Source organism: Arachis stenosperma, chromosome 6 (assembly GCF_014773155.1).
Source record: "Arachis stenosperma cultivar V10309 chromosome 6, arast.V10309.gnm1.PFL2, whole genome shotgun sequence".
Taxonomy (NCBI): Eukaryota; Viridiplantae; Streptophyta; class Magnoliopsida; order Fabales; family Fabaceae; genus Arachis; species Arachis stenosperma.
The window spans coordinates 936,897-954,898 of NC_080382.1; the positions used below are offsets into that span (position 1 = coordinate 936,897).

At 34.3% G+C, this 18,002-nt stretch overlaps 2 protein-coding genes across 2 annotated transcripts; both read left to right on the forward strand.

The window, feature by feature from the left end:
- The first annotated feature begins 1,479 nt into the window (after window positions 1-1,479).
- On the forward strand, window positions 1,480-3,774 carry LOC130933452 (subtilisin-like protease SBT1.2). Its single transcript, XM_057863069.1, has one exon. The coding sequence runs from the start codon at window positions 1,480-1,482 to the stop codon at window positions 3,772-3,774; it is 2,295 nt and encodes a 764-aa protein (XP_057719052.1).
- A 10,319-nt stretch (window positions 3,775-14,093) lies between these two features.
- On the forward strand, window positions 14,094-17,625 carry LOC130932696 (MDIS1-interacting receptor like kinase 1-like). Its single transcript, XM_057862095.1, has 2 exons — window positions 14,094-16,923; window positions 16,994-17,625. The coding sequence occupies exons 1-2, from the start codon at window positions 14,271-14,273 to the stop codon at window positions 17,425-17,427; spliced, it is 3,087 nt and encodes a 1,028-aa protein (XP_057718078.1). The 5' UTR covers window positions 14,094-14,270; the 3' UTR covers window positions 17,428-17,625.
- The last annotated feature ends 377 nt before the right edge of the window (window positions 17,626-18,002 follow it).

Here is an 18,002-nt window from a genome sequence, read left to right on the forward strand (position 1 = left end):
ATCTCAAAAAAAATAGAGACAAGAAACTGAAATTTTTAGAGACAAAAACTAAAATTTTAATAACATTTTATACCTAGAATATCTCTATTTCAATTAATTAATTTTAATTTTATTCTTTATACAAATTAAATTAAAATTTTATTCTTATTTCAGTCTTTATTTTCTACTTTACACTAAACACAATACTAAAATTTATTTTAATCTCTACCTCTCAGCTTCTATCTCTATTTCAAATGCTACCTTAGTCTCTATCTCCTTTCATTTACATGGTACTGCACTACAGCTAAATACTAATGTTTTTACTTATATATGTGTGCATAGAGTCATAGAGATCATTATCTTTAAGTGTATGTATTAATTTCCGGTTTCATAAGACCAGAAAAGTGAATCATGGAGGGCCATGTACACCTCAAAAACAGCATGTCCCCAACTTATACAACTAATGAATTTACTTTTTAAAAAAATAAAATAAAAGTCACCAAAGTAATGTATAAACTATACAACATTTAATTATCTTTGATGTTCCAAGAATAAGTCAGTATTCTTACTCTGATGAATTAATTATTTTTCACATTAGTATTATAGATTTATTTTTTAATTTAAATTTAAAAAATAATAATAAAATAGAAACTAACATTAAATAGGCAAAATAAATGATACAAAACAAAAACATTCATTTGCTTTGAAAAAACACAAACAAAAAATAATTGTGTTGTTGATAAAAGACTATGCTATAATATAACGAATTCTTAATTGTTAGAAACAAGAGATTGAGAGAATAATCTAAAAAGTGTATTATTTAGTGTGATGAAAAGTACAATGTATAAGAGATATATATAGATGTCAGAGGAATCAAAATAATAAAAATATAGAATCTTACAATTAATATACAGATATGCTATATAAATATAAACGATACTAAATTATCTAAAATGATTCTAATGTTTCTCTAATATATCTCTAACATTAATTATTTGGCTATATTCACAAAGTATCTGCAAAATTTACTGGTGTCAACTGAAAACAAAAATTTGAATGTATAATTGTGAGCTACTAAAATTGAAGGGTGCTAAGAAAATGAAAGAAATCAAGTACATTACATATCCCGCACGAGACGCAAAGGAGAAGGAGCATGAGGCATAGATACGAAAATCAAATCCAGAGAGCCTAGATATAATTAATAAATGCATGCAATGATAAGAACAAAGATACAGAATATTTTGAAGCTAACGGCTACTTAGCTTACTTACCTAAGTCTCTTGTTCTATTTAAAGCTTAGCAATAACATCTCGTGACACACACCAAGCTCCATTATCAGCTCCCTCCCTCACTCAAGGATCCTCGTGATGAAGAGCTCTCATATTTCACGAGCTTCATATTCCTCACTTACAACAACGCTTCTTCATTCTCCTCCTTCAAATACCCCTTCATGCACCCCACCACAACACAACAATCAAAAACATAAACATTCTCGTACTAATGGAATCCAAAATTCAACCATTTTTCCTCACTTTTTTCCTATTCATCATTCTTACCCATGCAGAAGAAACTCTTGGAACTTATATAGTTCAACTACACCCTCATGGCAAAACCAGCACCCTCTTCACCTCCAAACAAAACTGGCACCTCTCTTTCATTCAACAAACCATCTCTTCCAACCAAGACCCCTCCTCGCGCCTCCTCTACTCCTACCACTCCGCCATGGACGGTTTTGCGGCTACTCTAACCCACTCCGAGTTCAAATACTTGCAAAATTTGCCTGATGTTCTATCCATTAAACCGGACAGGTTGCTTCAGCTTCAAACCACCTACTCTTACAAATTCTTGGGGCTTAACCCTGCTAGAGAAAACGGTTGGTATCAATCCGGATTCGGCCGCGGAACCATAATCGGAGTTCTAGACACCGGAGTGTGGCCGGAGAGTCCTAGTTTCAACGATCAAGGGATGCCGCCGGTTCCGAAGAAATGGAAAGGTATATGCCAACAAGGACAAGCCTTTAACTTTTCTAATTGTAACAGAAAACTCATTGGTGCGAGGTACTTCACAAAAGGTCACCTTGCGGTTTCGCCTTCGAGGATTCCGGAGTATCTCTCTCCCAGGGACTCCTCTGGCCACGGCACGCATACCTCGTCCACGGCGGGTGGCGCTCCGGTCACCATGGCAAACGTGTTCGGGTATGCGGCCGGCGTGGCCAGAGGAATGGCACCGGGTGCTCACATTGCAGTTTACAAAGTCTGCTGGTTCAATGGCTGCTACAATTCCGATATCATGGCGGCCATGGATGTTGCGATTCGCGACGGCGTGGACGTCCTCTCTTTGTCAATAGGCGGCTTTCCGGTGCCTCTTTTCGACGATAGCATCGCCATTGGAAGCTTCAGAGCAATGGAGCATGGAATTTCGGTCATTTGTGCAGCAGGGAATAATGGACCTACAGCAATGTCTGTTGCCAATGAAGCTCCATGGATTGCCACGATCGGCGCAAGTACAGTGGATAGAAAATTTCCGGCTATCGTCCGCTTGGCGAACGGAAAGATTCTCTATGGAGAATCAATGTATCCGTTCGACAGGCGAACGCGAACCGGAGAAGAACTCGAGGTAGTTTATTTGTCTAATGAAGACACAGAGTCTCAGTTTTGCCTCAGAGGCTCTCTTCCAAGGGAGAAGGTGAAAGGAAAAATGGTGGTTTGTGACAGAGGTGTTAATGGCAGATCAGAGAAGGGACAGGTTGTGAAGGAAGCTGGTGGTGCTGCTATGATTCTGGCGAATACAGAGTTGAATTTGGAGGAAGATTCCGTGGATGTTCATGTTCTGCCTGCAACTCTGATAGGATTTGATGAATCAGTTATCCTCAAGAATTATATAAACTCCACTGCAAGGCCTCTGGCTCGAATCGAATTCGGAGGAACTGTGATCGGAAGGACTAGAGCTCCACAGGTGGCAAGGTTCTCGGCCCGTGGGCCGAGTTATTCCAATCCTTCGATCCTTAAACCGGACGTTATAGCTCCGGGAGTTAACATAATTGCGGCCTGGCCTCAGAACCTCGGTCCGACCGGGCTCCCGGAAGATTCTAGGAGAGTGAACTTCTCTGTTATGTCTGGTACTTCAATGTCTTGTCCTCATGTTAGTGGAATAGCGGCGTTAATCCGCTCGGCTCACCCTGCATGGTCTCCTGCGGCCGTCAAGTCAGCTGTCATGACGACCGCAGAAGTAACAGACCATGCAGGGAGAGCTATACTGGACGAGGACAAGCAGGCTAGCGTTTTCGCTACCGGCTCCGGGCACGTGAATCCTCAGAGAGCCTTGAATCCGGGGCTGGTATATGATATTCGGCCGGAGGATTACGTGGCACACCTTTGCAGCCTTGGATACACAATGTCAGAGGTGTTTAGCATAACTCATAGGAATGTGAGCTGCCATGAGATGTTGAAGGTGAATAGAGGGTTCAGCCTTAACTATCCTTCTTTCTCGGTGAGTTTTAAGGGTGGGATGAGCAGGAAGATGTTTAGCAGAAGAGTTACAAATGTTGGGAGTCCTAATTCCATTTACTCGGTGGAGGTTATGGCACCAGAAGGAGTGAAAGTGATAGTGAAACCAAAGAAGCTTTTCTTCAAGAGAAGAAATCAAAGCTTGAGTTATAGGGTTTGGTTTTTGTCAAGAAAAAGGGTTAAGAAAGGTAATGGGATGGATTTCGCACAAGGCCATTTGACTTGGTTGCACTCTCAGAAAGGTTCTTACAGGGTTAGAAGCCCAATTGCAGTGACTTGGAAGTCTTAGTAGTAGTAGTAGACTACAACTTGGCCATTGTTTGTTTTTGAGCTTTTTTTTATTATTATTATTTTTATTTTTTAAACTATCATTATTGCTTCAATAGCTTCATGTCTTGAAGAGTTTGTACTGAACTCTGTTATGAGTTATAAATGATGAATAATTGGTGAAGCCAAGTTCTATACTTCTATTTAAAAACTCTAATATTTGTTTTCCTTCCTTTATACTTTATATAAGACTCTAATTTTCATTTATCTTCTCCTTATTCAAGTATAAGGTTGGATTCATTAAAAGAATCTAATTTTAAGGCTCAATTTTATGGATATGGAAGGTTTGGGTGTGCTATTTTCAAATGTGAAGTTATGGCGTACAAGATAAAAATGTGGGACAGATTTTTCTGAGCCAAAGATAGAACAACTCAGACTATGCAAATTCTTTGGAAATGAAATTTTGCTTCACAAATCGCATGGTACGATTTGAAGCTGATGAAATTTGAAATCTGAAACACGCAACTAGATCCTCCGTTTTGCTTGTTCTGGCTAAATTTGTTGAACAAAACGCAACTCGGACCGTTTGTATTCAAGAACACAACTCGTAGGATCCGAGTTTTGGTTCTTCTGATCCCACAACGAAATAAAGCACTTCTCCTTCTTATATGCGAGTCCAACACCTCTTTTCTTTCCATATTCAAATTAAAAAGTATAATTTTAACAGTAAAGAGTTTGTTATTTTCACTTTTCTTAAGGCCTTGAAAAATTAGGAAGAGTTAAAGTAGCTGTCAAAATTTTGAAATTTCTTCATTATTAGTCTTGAATATAACTGATTTTACTTATATCATTGATTCATTGTACATATTACAAAAGAGTTAGTGATAATTTTATCATTCTATTGTTGTACATAGATGACATGATGATTGGTCCAACAAAAAATATATCCGAGATTTGAAGACTCAATATTAGGCTAAAAAATTTGATACAAAAGACTTGAAATTTGTAAACAAGATTTCATAGAAATAAATTCACCAAGACAAAAAATGATAGGTAGATTCGACTATCTAAAAAGAATAATTTGAGGAAGTTCTTGTGGCACTTCTATAAGCAAAGAGGATAGAAATATTTCAAGTATCGTTTTGATTAGTAGCAAAAACCTTATATATGCCATGATCGGACTCTGCAATGATTTTGGCAAAGAAAATCCACTATAAATTATATGTTTACATTTGTAAAAGGTTTAGTAGACTAGTTATCAAAGCTAAAATCAGTTATCATACTATCTACTATAAAAGCTGAACATATGACAACTATACAATCTTGATTTATATAATTTTTACACACATGTACAAGTGTGTTGTAATTTTTTGTTGTATTTAAATACTTGTAATTTTTTTGTATTAGTCATATTGATGCATTGAAGTACAAAATATTTTATATAATTATATAATTATATTTATTCTTTTGTATGACTATTCGAACCATTAAAATAAAAATAATTATTTTTATTAATATAATATTACATAATTAAATATACGTATAAAACTATTTTAAATTAATAGTGCATTAAATTAAATTCTTTTTATCATTGTCAAAGATAAATTAATAATGTTCAATTTTATTCTTTTTTCATCTTCAAAATTTAGTTACTTATTTTATTTTATTCACTATGATACCCAACAGTTGAGACAAAAAATAGATTTCTCCTAATTTGGTTTTGTATAGTTTTTACACATAAATTTTTTTTTGTATTTTAGTGTTTGTAGTTTTTCCTCTTAGTCCTATTATTTTTATTATTGTTAAAAAAAAACAAATTATAACATTCAATTATATCCTTTAGTTTTAATTGTATTATTGTATTCCATTCACTTTGGTGACTAACACTGAAATATTGGTTAAAACATGCAAAAAAAAATGAAAACTATAAAATTGTTTTAGTAAACAAGATCAATTACAATGATTGTCATAAATAAATTTTGTCAAAAAATTCAGATGTCCATTTTTTTTAAAAAAACAACCAGGTCATTCAATATATATACTCTTATGGGCTTAAAAAAAATGATTGTAGTCTTTTTCTTTTACTTCTTAAAAAGTTTTTGTTCTTTAGCACTCCTTTTTTTTGTCTGTGTCCACAAAGGCCTCAAAGACAGCTGACTCGACCTGCCAATAGACTTAGATTTTGAATTTGGATCCTCTAAAGTTAAGTTTGAATTTCACTTTAGAGAATAAAGTGTGATCTCTCACCATTGATTTCATAGGTGGGACCAAGAATAAATATGAAAGAGAAATTATTCAAGAATAGAAAATCACACTTTACTCTTTAAAGTAAAATTCAAACTTTAAAGGATTCAAATCCTTAGATTTTAACCCAGTTACCCACCCCAGAACTATGAAAGTTTAGAAGAGAACCTCCAGACCTAATGTAGTAATGCGAGAAGAAGAATCCCGTAAAGTCCCTTGTTGCCGTTGCTAGTTCCGGTTCCATAGCCACCTCAGTTATAAAGCATCTCCTTTATATTATTTGCCACTTGCATGTAGAGGAGTTTTTTTTTTGATTTTTTTGTTTTTTATTTACTATGATATCCTTTAATCTAGCATATCAAAGATTAATTTGTTGCAGATTGGAGTAGGCCTGTTTAAGAACTTTAAAAGTAACTTTTTTTTTTTGACTTATGAAAAGTAGTAGTATTAATATTTGGTGCAATTTTTAAAACCAAATTGTAACTTTCTAAAAAGCTATTTAAGAGTTTATAAAGAAGTTAAAAAAATGACTTCTCTCATAATACTTCTACTTTTCATCACATTTCTATAAAATAAGCACTTTTAGAGTTAAAAATCCAAACACAAAATAACTTATTTATAAGTTACTTTTAATAAAGTTATTTATTGTTTAAGTTATTTGATCAAAATGAATTTAATTAAGTTAGTTACCTAAATTGGATCTAAGTGGAAGAGCTTTTTTTTTTTTTTGTTGTCGACGGTATTTCCTAACACGATAAGTCAAGAATTAATCCATTACAGATCTGAACTTCATTTAAAAGTTTGTCGTTGGTCAATGGATTACTGCACGTGCAAAACGGGATAGTTGATTTATTAGGGATCCATCTCAATTTAAGAATTGGGATCCATCTTAATTTTTTTCGTCTCAATTACTATTATGATGTGTGTGATTTTATTAGCCCTCAAGGCTAAGAGTTCAGACAAAAAAGAACCAGGCTATATAATCCTTAACCACAGGCTTGTGTTTGAAGTTTGTAATGGATCCCTCAATTACTATTAAGTATCTTAATCAGAGGAAAAAAAGTTGTAACCCACAGCCTGCAAATTAAGGGCGATAGACCTGCTGAGTATCCAAATGAAAAAGGTCAGCAGTGAAGATTTTCAATGGCTTAAAACAAAAAGGTTTTAATTTAGGGTCTCTTTTTAATTTCTTTTAAGCGTTGTCATTAAAAATTGATTTTGATGAGTCTGCAAAAGTAATTATACAGGAGATAAAATATTTTTGTCTCATAACGAACAGAACAAAAATAAAGTAGAAAAAAATAAAGTACACAATATATATCTTGATTCAGCTACCTTGTGTAATGTGACATAAATTCAGTCTCCACCACAATCATAGTAGAATTTTTACTATTATTTCAAAGATTTATATTCACCAATTTTCTAGGATTCTTTCTAATCTTATCCGAGACAAATCAAAATTCTAACTAAGTTTAATTTGGCTAGATTCACTCCCAAGACTCTTAACACTAAGATCTCACCCAACTTAGCAAGGGATATCTCTCAGGTACAAAAAAATAAAACAGAAATAGATTGCAAACGAGATTGACATAATTTTTTATTTTTCTCCAAGCTAACTCTCTTTGTCTTTTCTCTCAATGGCTTTTTCTATGACCTCACATTTTTGTCTTTTTCCGTTGAATGAAAACAAAGAAAGATATATTGAAGAACTAGAATATTCAATAAAGAATCATGAAGGAGAATAATTAAATAGCTTGAAAGTTATAAGAATAACCTGATTTTAGAACTCTCTAATGTTGTCTTCTATTTTAGTGGAATGCTCCCTTTAGTGTAGATGCATTATTTCTAAAACTTCAGACTTTAGTGGTAAGGGTGTTGGATAGGTTTAGATTTGTGTGTTCTCTCTCCTTACTTCAATCTTTGGCTGATTACTCTTTTTTGTATGGAGTAATGTTACCAAAGCTTGAACTGTTGACAAGAGTCAATGCCTTGAGTATTGGACCTGTTAAATTCTTCTTCTTCTTCAAGAAATCAGATCAAATAATCAAGGATTTAGAATGGAGTAATGTGGCACAGAGGTGAGATGGGTTTGTCAATAGGTTTGTCAAATTAACACCCTTAATCTTTTGCTTTGGCCCCAAATTTCATTTCTAATCATTGGATGTAAATAAGAGAAAGAAACCTCCATTTTTTTTTCTTACTCAAATGATGCATGTAGAAAAGATGTAGCTTTGTCAAGTCATTAGACTTGTACAAGAGTATAAACAATCCACCTTTTTTTTCTGAAATAAATCAGTCCTTTGACTTGATTCAAAGCTCCATTAATTTGACATAGTCTCTAAATTTTTTATTTTTTTTCTCTTTTCTCTTTTGGTGCTTCATGAAAAAAGGAAGTACTTTTTTCAATTTGCTTTACCTGAAATTATAAAGATAGGCAATAGCCATCATTTTTTTTTTTTTGCTTAATTCCAATGGGCTGAGCTTGGCTTGATGATGCATGTTTGCATTGTTGATCTACTTGCTGGTTTATTGTCCAAGTAGCAACACAATGGGTTGTTGGCTCACTTTGTTTGGGCTGCACAATCAAATTTAGATCTGCATCACTAATATATGCATCAAACAATATTAGGCTTTTAAATTCAACCAAATATATATTTATCATTACCAAAAATATGATTATTATTTACCAAACTCAACAATCTTTCCTTTAACGACAAATATAATATATAGAAACAGATCAGAAAATTCTCTTTAATGATACCATTCCAAATGTTAATATGCTCTCCTTTTCTTTTACAAGGGATACTCCCCTTTAATATAAACTCTTCACATTTTCGATGCAGTACAAAATAGAACAAACGATACAAGCATATATTGTAGATTACTAGACATATTTCACAATCTTCAGCATCACGAATATGAGCACTTAAGATTATAACATATCATAGTACTATTGTACTACTCCTATAAAAGTCAGAGCATAAATCAAACCATTAAAAATTCATTTAGTAAGTTGATTAGGACTTATGGATTGAGATTAACTAGTTCTATTTGACTTTCTCTCAATATGAAGATAACATTATACCTTATTCCTATGTTGAAGATGACGAAATAGGATTCGTTCTTATTAATTATTGTATTATGATTAATGATTAGGATAGAAAGCCTAGATTCTCAATTCTTGCCATGAATGCCTCTCTTTATTGCTTGCTTTTCTTAATTGTTTTCTTTACTTTCATGTCATTTAATTTCTTGTATTTTTATCAGCCCAACCCGTAAAACTCATAACCAATAATTGAGCATTCGATTGTAATTCTTAGAGAGAACGACCCGAGACTAATACTCTCGATTATTTTTATTGGGTTGGACTTGTGACAACCAAAATTAAACTCTGATTGAGGATTATTTGTCGGTTGGAAACTATACTTCAATGAGACTATTTGTGTGAAATTCCTAACCCAACGATAATCTTCATATCAATGATGTCTCGGGTCGGTCGTTCCGTCATAGAGATCCATGTCGGAGATTTTGAAATTCCTTGGTACTCTGGCCCACATGATCTCTTCAACGAACGGATCTTTACCTCCCAAGGGGCTCTCTTCCCGATTTGTTTGATTGCTCCGTCTTCGGAGATCAGCTTCCAATCTTAAGAGCTTTTCTTCCAGCTCCTTTTGTCATCGCACCTCCCTTCATAGTTTTCGTTCTACTTTCCGTTGTCCTTTAACTTCTTGTTCGAGCTACTATAGTTGTCCATGATGGCCATGGACTAAATCTAGTATCTCCGTTGGATGGGGAGATTCTTCATCTTTCGGCGAATAGACCTCTAACTCGATCCGCCTAGGTTGGGGTTTCCTGAAGTCCCTTCTCTGTGGGCAATGTAAATTCTTTCCGGGGAGGAGGTATTACAAGTGTGAGGTCATTATGATGGGGCTCTGGTTCTGATTCAGATGTCGTATGACCGTCTTCGTAGTGATCGTCTGCCATTATCAAGGGTTGAATTCCAAGTCCTCGGCAACGACATCAATGTTACGAGGGTTATTTGAAACGTTGATTTGGGTCTAAGCGTGAGGCCAGACTTTTTATGAGGCAATGTCCGACTTGTTCTTGCGTCGAGGTTCTGCCGCCCGAGTTCCTCGTGAGGAAGTGAGAGTGGTACCTGCAAGAGACTCCGATACTTAAGTTAACAAGGGTTTTAGGCAGGTTTTAGTAGAATAGACTATGTGTATACCTGAAGCGTGTCAATATATTTATAGTAGACCTTTGTTGAAGTAGTTCCACCTTTATTGATGGATAACCGTTCCCTTAATTTTGGTAGTTTGTTAGAATTTATCTTTTAGGGAAGAAAGAGATAGTTGGAGAGATTCAAGAAAACAGTTACTTATTTTAAACAAGTAGAGCTGGACTTTCTACGTGATGTCTGACCTCCTTAAAGAGATCGGGTATATGATGGAAGCCACCCCTTTGAGTCGGGCCTTATTTTTATTTATTGGGCCTGACTTTTATGCTCTGGATTAGGATATGAACCGTTAATATTAAAGACATAGAATATATAACTAAAGAAAAGTAGTATAACCTAAAAAGAGGTAGAAAGATTAAAAAAAAAAATATCAAAACATAATTCAAAAAAGAAAGTAAGCTAAGGTTATAGCATCTCAAAAAAATATATATTATGCAGCAAATTAGAGAACTATCCATGCAAATGTATGTCTAAAAATTAAGAGTACATTATATATTATAAATAAATGAATTCCCCGCTATTACTTACAAATAAAATTGAACGGATAAAGTTTTTAAACACTCTTATACTTTATCTGTATTTTTAACCTGCTATAAAATATAAAAAACCGATATACAACGTATCATTAACAAAATAATAATAATGTTAATAAATAAATACACAAATAAAGCAGATCAATCAAATATAAATTTCGCAACAAAAATATGGTATATATAAAAGTTCATATGGAAAAGAAGATAAAGAATTAATGGAATATGATACCTGACACAATGGTCTGAAATATATCCAGGCTTCTTGATTTACATATAGTATGTAGTAACTAGGAAACTCGAGACCAAAGTTTTGATGAACCAAAACTTAAATCTAATCATTTTTCTAAACGAATACTATTAGAGCTAGCCAGCCACATCACATGCACGTGGCACATGTGCAATTAGGAGCACCATGATCTCATTTTAGCATCTCTTTGCTGGCTCTAATATGGGTTTAATTTTTTCTTTTTCTTTACATTATTTAAATGCTAACAACTTGGTTCTGATTTTCCTTGTCACAAAGTCTTTTGGAGGCAAGTATCCAAAGTTTTCCAACCTTCGCTCCATTCTTTCATCAAAGAATCAATGAGATGCAACAAGGGAAGAAAGAAAAAAAAAGGATAAAATAAGACATTAATATTTCTTATAAATATGAAAATAATAAAAAAATAAAAAACATCAATCCTCAACTATGTTATGTATATACAAAAATTCAATAATTAAATTAATTAATTATATAAAATATATATATTAAAATATAAAATATTATTAAAAATAAATTAAACAGTATATATTTACATAAATATATAGTAACTAATTTGATAGTTGAATTTTTTTGTGTATATATAATTTTTTTATCTACCATATATTATTGCAACGAGTTATTTATGAGAAAATAAATAAATAAAAGTCATTATTAGACCAATTCAAGATTTGAAATTGATGGTTATTATTGTGTCTCTCTCCAATAATAAGAATGGATGAGCTTCAGCAGGAAGCTGCAATTTCACATGGCTTTCATCTGTCCTAGTACATGGTTAGGTACCAAAAATGTGATCTAGGCTAAATAAAAAGTGCACTAATATACATTTACCATAGACCATGTGTGCATGCATGTGAATATTGAAAGGGTATCAAAGAAAATTAAAAATGAAATTATATATATTTAATTTGTATATGAGAAGTGGCAGTTGGTAGGCTCAGACCATGATTGATCAAGTGAAGCACTTTTCTCCCATTTCTATATGTTTGTGGATTCTTCCTCTTAATAATATATTTTATATATTCTCCATCCTTGTGAGCATGTCCCTATAGCTACTTTCATTCTAGGAATTAATAATGATCATTAATTACCGGATTAATTTGAGGATTTTTTTGTTCTTCATATTATCAAACTATAATAAAACTACAATGATTTCAATCATTAAAACAAAAACAAAGATAAAAAAAAATAAAGAATTTTGTTGCATTGCATACATGGTTTCCTTTATTAGCTGGCACATATGCATATGTTCCTAGCATTTCACTAATGGTCAATTGAGTGTAGAACTGATACTCTGCTGGTTATTAAAATTGTTTTTGTGGCCATTTCAATTAATTTTTTTATTTAATCCAATTTAATGAATGATAGAACTTGTCTTATATCAAGTTTCTTCCTCCCTTGTAACATGGAAAGATTCCCTTCTCAAAATCATATTGTATATAATTAACAATAATTATTAGGCTAAAACTGTTCAGTGGATGATGGGTGATGTTTCTGAATTCTAATATGGAAAGGGAAAATATAAGTAATTAACAATATTTTTGAATAATATGTGAATAATATGAATTGATAGGGTTAAAAGAGTAAATTAATCTTAAGTTTAATTAGTAGCATTAAATTAGGGTGTAGTATATTTTTATTTGATTGGTGGTTGTTCATGTTGTTTAAGATGATCATTGTTTACTTAGCACTCCTCGGAAAAGTATAGGTAAATAATAAAAATACTAAATAATGTGAATAATAAATATATCGAATGTTCATTTTACTAAGTGTGCAAATGATTATTCTAATATTAAAATTTAGATAAATAATTTAGAGATATAGTATATTTTGATTTGATTGGTGATTGTTCATGTTGTTAAAAAAAATTATTGATTACCTAACATAATACTCCTAATATTTTCTTATTAAATATTTTTATCTGTCTATATTTCTTCCTTCTTTTATTCCCTAACCCTTCCTAGCGGATCACAAGAAATTGTGAGGCTTACATGGTTTTCTCAGCTTATTTCTTTGTCAAAAGTTATTCCCATTAATCACATGGCACAGGTATTGTAGTGACTAGCTAGTGAGTCTTAATTACATCAATTATATATTTCTTGGCCCCACTTATGCATTATTTTCTGAATCTTTGTCAAACTTAGAACTTACCCTTAAAATTAAATGAATCTAATTCCTAAAAGTGATCATGTAATGGTAACACATAAAAGTGGCTTAACAAATCTTCCTTTTAACATAGTTACTGAGAAAGATGCTTTCGACCAATTCTGTTTTGTCTGAAAGCAGATTTCATAAAGTTCATGTTTCAAACGAGGTTATAACTTCAAGTATAACATGCATTTTTTCATGTTTACCTTTTTTCAGTTTTCTCGTTTTTTACAGCAATACCTATAAAGATATCCTAAAGACTAAACAACACTGCTTGGATCATAATACTGTATTGCAACTTGATTTATTTTTTTAAATTAGGTTAAATTAATTTGAGAGTCTCTATTATTTTACTAAATTTATAATTAAATTTTTATATTTTAAAATTTTTTAATAAATTCTTTATACTATTTTAAATTTTATAATCAAATTTTTATCGTATTAAAAACGGTAGAGATAATAAAATATTTTTTTTTAAAAAAAAAAGAACATTCAGATTTTAAAAATTTATTCCTCAAATATGAGTAACTTTAATTTAAAGAAAAATATTTTATTAATTTTAGCGATGTTTATATGTAAGACTTATTTATAAAATTCAAAATAATATATAGATGCAATTGAAAGTTTTTAAAGAGGTGAAAACTCAGGTGCAGTCGACTTCACCTGAATTTTCACCTTTTAAAAGAATGTAATTACCGTAAAATGGAATCCAACATAAACAAATAGCAGATAAAGTGGTATTTAAAAACAAAATTAACTGCTTTATCCCTCTTCAAATTAACAATGATTATTGAAACTAAGGCATCATTAAGCGGCATGTTTAATGTCTGATAAACTTCAAATAAGTCCAAAGCTTATAACTTGCACGCTTCTAGCTGGTTTCAAATACCAGTTCATAAACCTGACAAGCTCTTAAACTAATCAAGTGGTTTATTTATTAATTAGTGATTAGTCATCATTGGTCGTATAATATAGTAGAAAGCCACATACATCTGTGCTTCTTCTTTCAACAATTTCACTCTCCATCATCACCACTTCACCATTCTCTCCTTCAGTATCATAAGAGATTGCAAATGAATGAGAACTGAGGTAGAATGAAGAAGAACAAGATGAAAATGAGAAGCAAGCTTCTCATGATCATCTTCTTATGTTACAACATTGGCAGATTCGCTGCGAATGATGAAGTATCTGCATTGATTTCTATAAAAGCAGGACTATTTGATCCGCTGAACGCCCTGCATGACTGGAAGCCGGAGAAAACAGCAGGGGAGGATTCAGCTCACTGCACATGGACCGGCGTCTGGTGCAACTCGGACGGAGCAGTAGAGAAGCTTGATCTCTCCCACAAGAATCTCAGCGGCGACATATCAAGTGATATACTAAGGCTTAAAAGTCTCTCCTCTTTAAACTTGTGCTGCAATGGATTCTCATCACCGTTGCCGAAATACATAGCCAATCTCACCACACTCAAGAGTCTTGATGTGAGTCAGAACCTCTTCGGTGGCGAATTTCCATTTGGACTCGGAAGGGCGTGGCGACTTATGACCTTAAATGCATCCAGCAATGAGTTCACAGGGCTTCTTCCTGGAGACCTTGGAAACGCTTCTTCATTGGAGATGTTGGATCTCAGAGGAAGCTTCTTTGAAGGCACAATTCCAGAATCATTCAGCAACTTGCATAAGTTGAAGTTCCTTGGTCTATCTGGGAATAATCTCACTGGGAAGATTCCTGGAGAGTTAGGACAACTTTCATCAATGGAGTTTATGATCCTCGGATACAATGAATTCCAAGGAGGGATTCCATCGGAGTTTGGAAACCTCACAAGCCTTAAGTATCTTGATTTGGCAGTGGCTAATCTTAGTGGTGAGATTCCGAGATCATTTGGAAATCTCAAGTCATTGAATACAATGTTCTTGTACAACAACGATTTTGAAGGAAGCATTCCACCGGAGATTGGTAACATGATTTCTTTGCAGTTGCTGGATCTCTCTGATAACATGCTTTCAGGGAAAATTCCACCTGAAATAAGTCAGCTGAGGAATCTTCAGCTGCTGAATTTCATGGGAAACAAGCTATTCGGCGCCGTCCCCTCTGGTCTTGGACAGTTGCCTAAACTCCAAGTTCTTGAGCTTTGGAACAATTCATTGTCAGGGGCATTGCCTGGTAATCTTGGAAAGAATTCACCATTGCAATGGTTGGATGTTTCATCCAATTCACTCTCTGGTGAGATTCCAGAAACTCTTTGCAGCCAGGGGAATCTCACCAAGCTAATACTTTTCAACAACGCCTTCTCCGGTCGAATTCCAGTGAGCTTATCGACATGTACTTCGCTTGTTCGGGTAAGAATACAGAACAATCTTCTTTCCGGAACAGTTCCAGTTGGTCTTGGTAAGCTTGGGAGGCTTCAGAGGTTAGAATTGGCTAACAACACTCTCACCGGTGGAATCCCTGATGACATAGCTTCTTCCACATCACTTTCTTTCATTGATCTCTCAAGAAACAAGCTCCATTCTTCTCTTCCTTCCACCATTCTTTCCATTCCAAATCTTCAGGCTTTCATGGTCTCTAACAACAACTTGGAAGGTGAGATTCCAGACCAATTCCAGGACTGCCCCTCGCTTACAGTTCTAGACCTCTCATCAAATCAATTCTCTGGAGGCATTCCAGCAAGCATAGCTTCTTGCCAGAAATTGGTAAATTTGAACCTAAGAAGCAACCAGTTAACAGGTGAAATCCCAAAAGCAATATCTAACATGCCTACATTGGCCATTCTTGATCTTTCAAGCAACTCGCTAGGCGGCGAAATACCAGAAAGTTTGGGTGTTTCCCCAGCTCTGGAATCCTTCAATGTGTCATACAATAAGCTTGAAGGGTCAGTCCCAGCAAATGGGATCCTAAGAAGCATAAACCCAAATGATCTGGTGGGCAATGCTGGCTTATGTGGTGGTGTCCTGCCTCCTTGTGGCCTAAACTTGTCATTTACATCTAAGCATGGAAACTCGCACACAAGGCGCATTATTACTGGATGGATCATTGGGATATCGTCAATCTTAGTCATTGGGATTGCGATTCTGGTAGCGAGATCTTTATACACCAGGTGGTACACCAATGGCTCCTGCCTTGGTGAAAGATTTTATAAAGGTAGCAAAGGGTGGCCTTGGAGATTGATGGCATTTCAGAGGCTTGGCTTCACAAGTTCAGACATTCTAGCTTGCATCAAGGAAACGAATGTGATCGGAATGGGAGCTACCGGGATTGTTTACAAGGCTGAGATACCACAATCAAGTACAGTTGTGGCAGTGAAGAAATTGTGGAGAGCAGGATCTGATATTGAAGTAGGAAGCAACAGCAATGACCTTGTTGGAGAGGTTAATCTCTTAGGGAGGTTAAGGCATAGGAACATCGTTAGGCTATTAGGATTTCTTCATAACGACACGGATTTGATGATAGTTTATGAATACATGCACAATGGCAACCTGGGAGATGCCTTGCATGGTAAACAAGCAGCAAGATTACTTGTAGATTGGGTTTCGCGCTATAACATCGCTCTTGGAGTTGCTCAAGGACTTGCTTATCTTCATCATGATTGCCATCCACCGGTTATCCATCGCGACATCAAATCAAACAACATATTGCTTGATGCAAATCTTGAAGCAAGGATAGCAGATTTCGGATTGGCCAAGATGATGATCCGGAAGAATGAGACTGTTTCCATGGTTGCCGGATCCTACGGCTACATAGCCCCAGGTGAGTTTCATACTATTTGACAGTTACATTTCAATTAGCAGCATTTATAACATTTTCCATTCTATGGCAGAATATGGATATGCCTTGAAGGTGGATGAGAAGATTGATGTTTATAGCTATGGAGTAGTTCTGCTGGAGCTGCTGACGGGTAAGCGGCCGACAGATGAGGAGTTCGGAGAGAGTGTAGACATTGTAGAGTGGATTAGAAGAAAGTTGAGAGACAACAAGTATCTAGAAGCAGCATTAGACCCAAACGTAGTAGGAAACAGTAGGCATGTGTTAGAGGAGATGCTGTTAGTTCTAAGAATAGCACTTCTTTGCACTGCAAAGCTTCCAAGGGAGAGACCAACCATGAGGGATGTGATAATGATGCTTGAAGAAGCAAAACCAAGGAGAAAGAGTAGCAGCAACAACAACAACAACAATGAAACAACTTGTTCAATTAACAGCAGCAATAAAGAGGTTCCAGTTTTTAGTCCATCACCAGTTATTGGCCTTGTGTAGGAAGGAACCAACAACAACTCAGTTTTTAGAGATATAACTTTGTAATCAGAGATTCAATATTTCGTTTTAGAGGGTACACCACATCTAAAATGGATTTTTTTTTGCAAATAAATTTTATTTGTATCCTAAATGTTGTCATATTTATTTCTGCTGTCTGCAGAAATCAAGATAAAGCAATTGTACCTATTATTATTATTATTATTATTATTATTATTATTATCCGTTGAATAACAATGATAATTTGGTAGATGTACATGAAGTGCTCAAAAATACTAAGTTGGTCTAGTTCTTAAAATTCCAGTTACATATTCACTAACCCCTAGACTCTCCATAGTAGTTATTATGACTTATAACTTCTGAATTAAAATATAGTAGTATAGTATACTATTAAATTATCCCTTTTGAGGGTCCAGTTATGCTAGTTTCAAAATCAAAGTAAACTGCATAAAAGTGGGTGCATAAACAAGTAAGCAGAAGGGGGGCAGATTGTCAAAATTAATGGTATCTGGCAAGCATTCATTCCAAAAAGCTACAAGGTTGCTTGTGCTTGAATACTTGATGTTCTTGACCAAAAG